Raw genomic sequence first — 1,133 nt, 5'->3', positions numbered from 1 at the left:
GGAGGCTGCTTCTTAGGTGTTATGACTGGGCTAACATTAAGGTGGTGGCAAATGAAATCTAGATCGACCCCCGGAGCCTCGTAGGCGTCCCATGCAAACACGTCCACATTCTGTCTAAGGAAGTCAATTGGTGTTTCCTTCTCTTGGGGCGGTAGTTTTGAGCCGACCTGAAAAAATCTTTCCAAGTCGGAGCCAACAAGAACTTTCTCCAAATCCTCACAACTCGCTTCCTCGGTAGGTCCCTCGCTACCCGAGGCCAGGACCGGGGTCATTAATTGCTATAAGTCATTCTCGGCTGAGGTGGAGGGCTCAGTACTTAGTCGTCACGAGATTGCTGACACCATGCATTGCCGGGTCATGGCTTGGTTCCCTATTACTTCTTTCACTCGACCTTCCGATGGATACTTCACCTTTTAGTGTAAGGTTGATGACACAGCCCTTAGGGCATGAAGCCACAGTCTGGCTACGATGGCGGTGTAGAGGGAGTATGCGTCTACCACTATGAAGTCCACCTCCACCACATCCGAGTCTATTTGTATAGGCAGCCTAATCATGCCTTTCGGAGTGACGGTTTTTCCCTCGAAACTCACTAAAGGGGAATCGTATGCTGTCAGGTCCTCCGGTTTTAGCTTTAACCCCTTGTACAAGTCAGGATACATCACTTCCACGGTGCTGCCCTGATCGACTAGCACCCTCTTCACGACGTATCCATCAATCCTAAGCGTGACGACTAGGGCATCGTCGTGGGATTGGAGGGTTCCCAATTTGTCCTCATCCAAGAATCCGATTAGGGGCGTAGCCATCCCCCTAGCCCTCTTGGACTCCCTGTCATTAGCTTCAGAGGAGAGCTTGCCCACCGACATTACTCTGAAAGGATGGGAGCCGGTCTGTCCTGGTGCGGCGAGAATAACATTTATCGTGCCAATGGGTGGTCTCAATGTGCTTTGCCTTGTTTCGACGTTCGACTGCTCCTGCCATCCGACAGGGTGATGCTGTAGATGTCGCAGCTTCCCCTCTCGAACCAGACGGTTTAGGTGGTTTTTCAGATTTCTGCAATCATCGATGGTGTGGCCCGACTCTTGGTGATACGTGCAATACAGATTCTGGTTACATTTTGCGGGATCGCCTGCCAT

At 51.3% G+C, this 1,133-nt stretch overlaps 1 protein-coding gene across 1 annotated transcript; it reads right to left on the bottom strand.

Annotated features, from left to right (window-relative positions):
* Window positions 1–413: 413 nt before the first annotated feature.
* Window positions 414–1,133, bottom strand: LOC126696226 (uncharacterized). Its single transcript, XM_050393001.1, has one exon. It carries the CDS (start codon window positions 1,131–1,133, stop codon window positions 414–416), a length of 720 nt encoding a protein of 239 aa, XP_050248958.1.

Source organism: Quercus robur, chromosome 2 (assembly GCF_932294415.1).
Source record: "Quercus robur chromosome 2, dhQueRobu3.1, whole genome shotgun sequence".
Taxonomy (NCBI): domain Eukaryota; kingdom Viridiplantae; phylum Streptophyta; class Magnoliopsida; order Fagales; family Fagaceae; genus Quercus; species Quercus robur.
Note: the sequence above shows the minus strand (reverse complement) of the source record. Positions and strands in the feature narration are given on the sequence as shown.

What these genes read in the sequence shown, in the direction of transcription:
- LOC126696226 (XM_050393001.1), bottom strand. Translation starts at nt 1,133, where the DNA reads ATGGCAGGCGATCCCGCAAAATGTAACCAGAATCTGTATTGCACGTAT.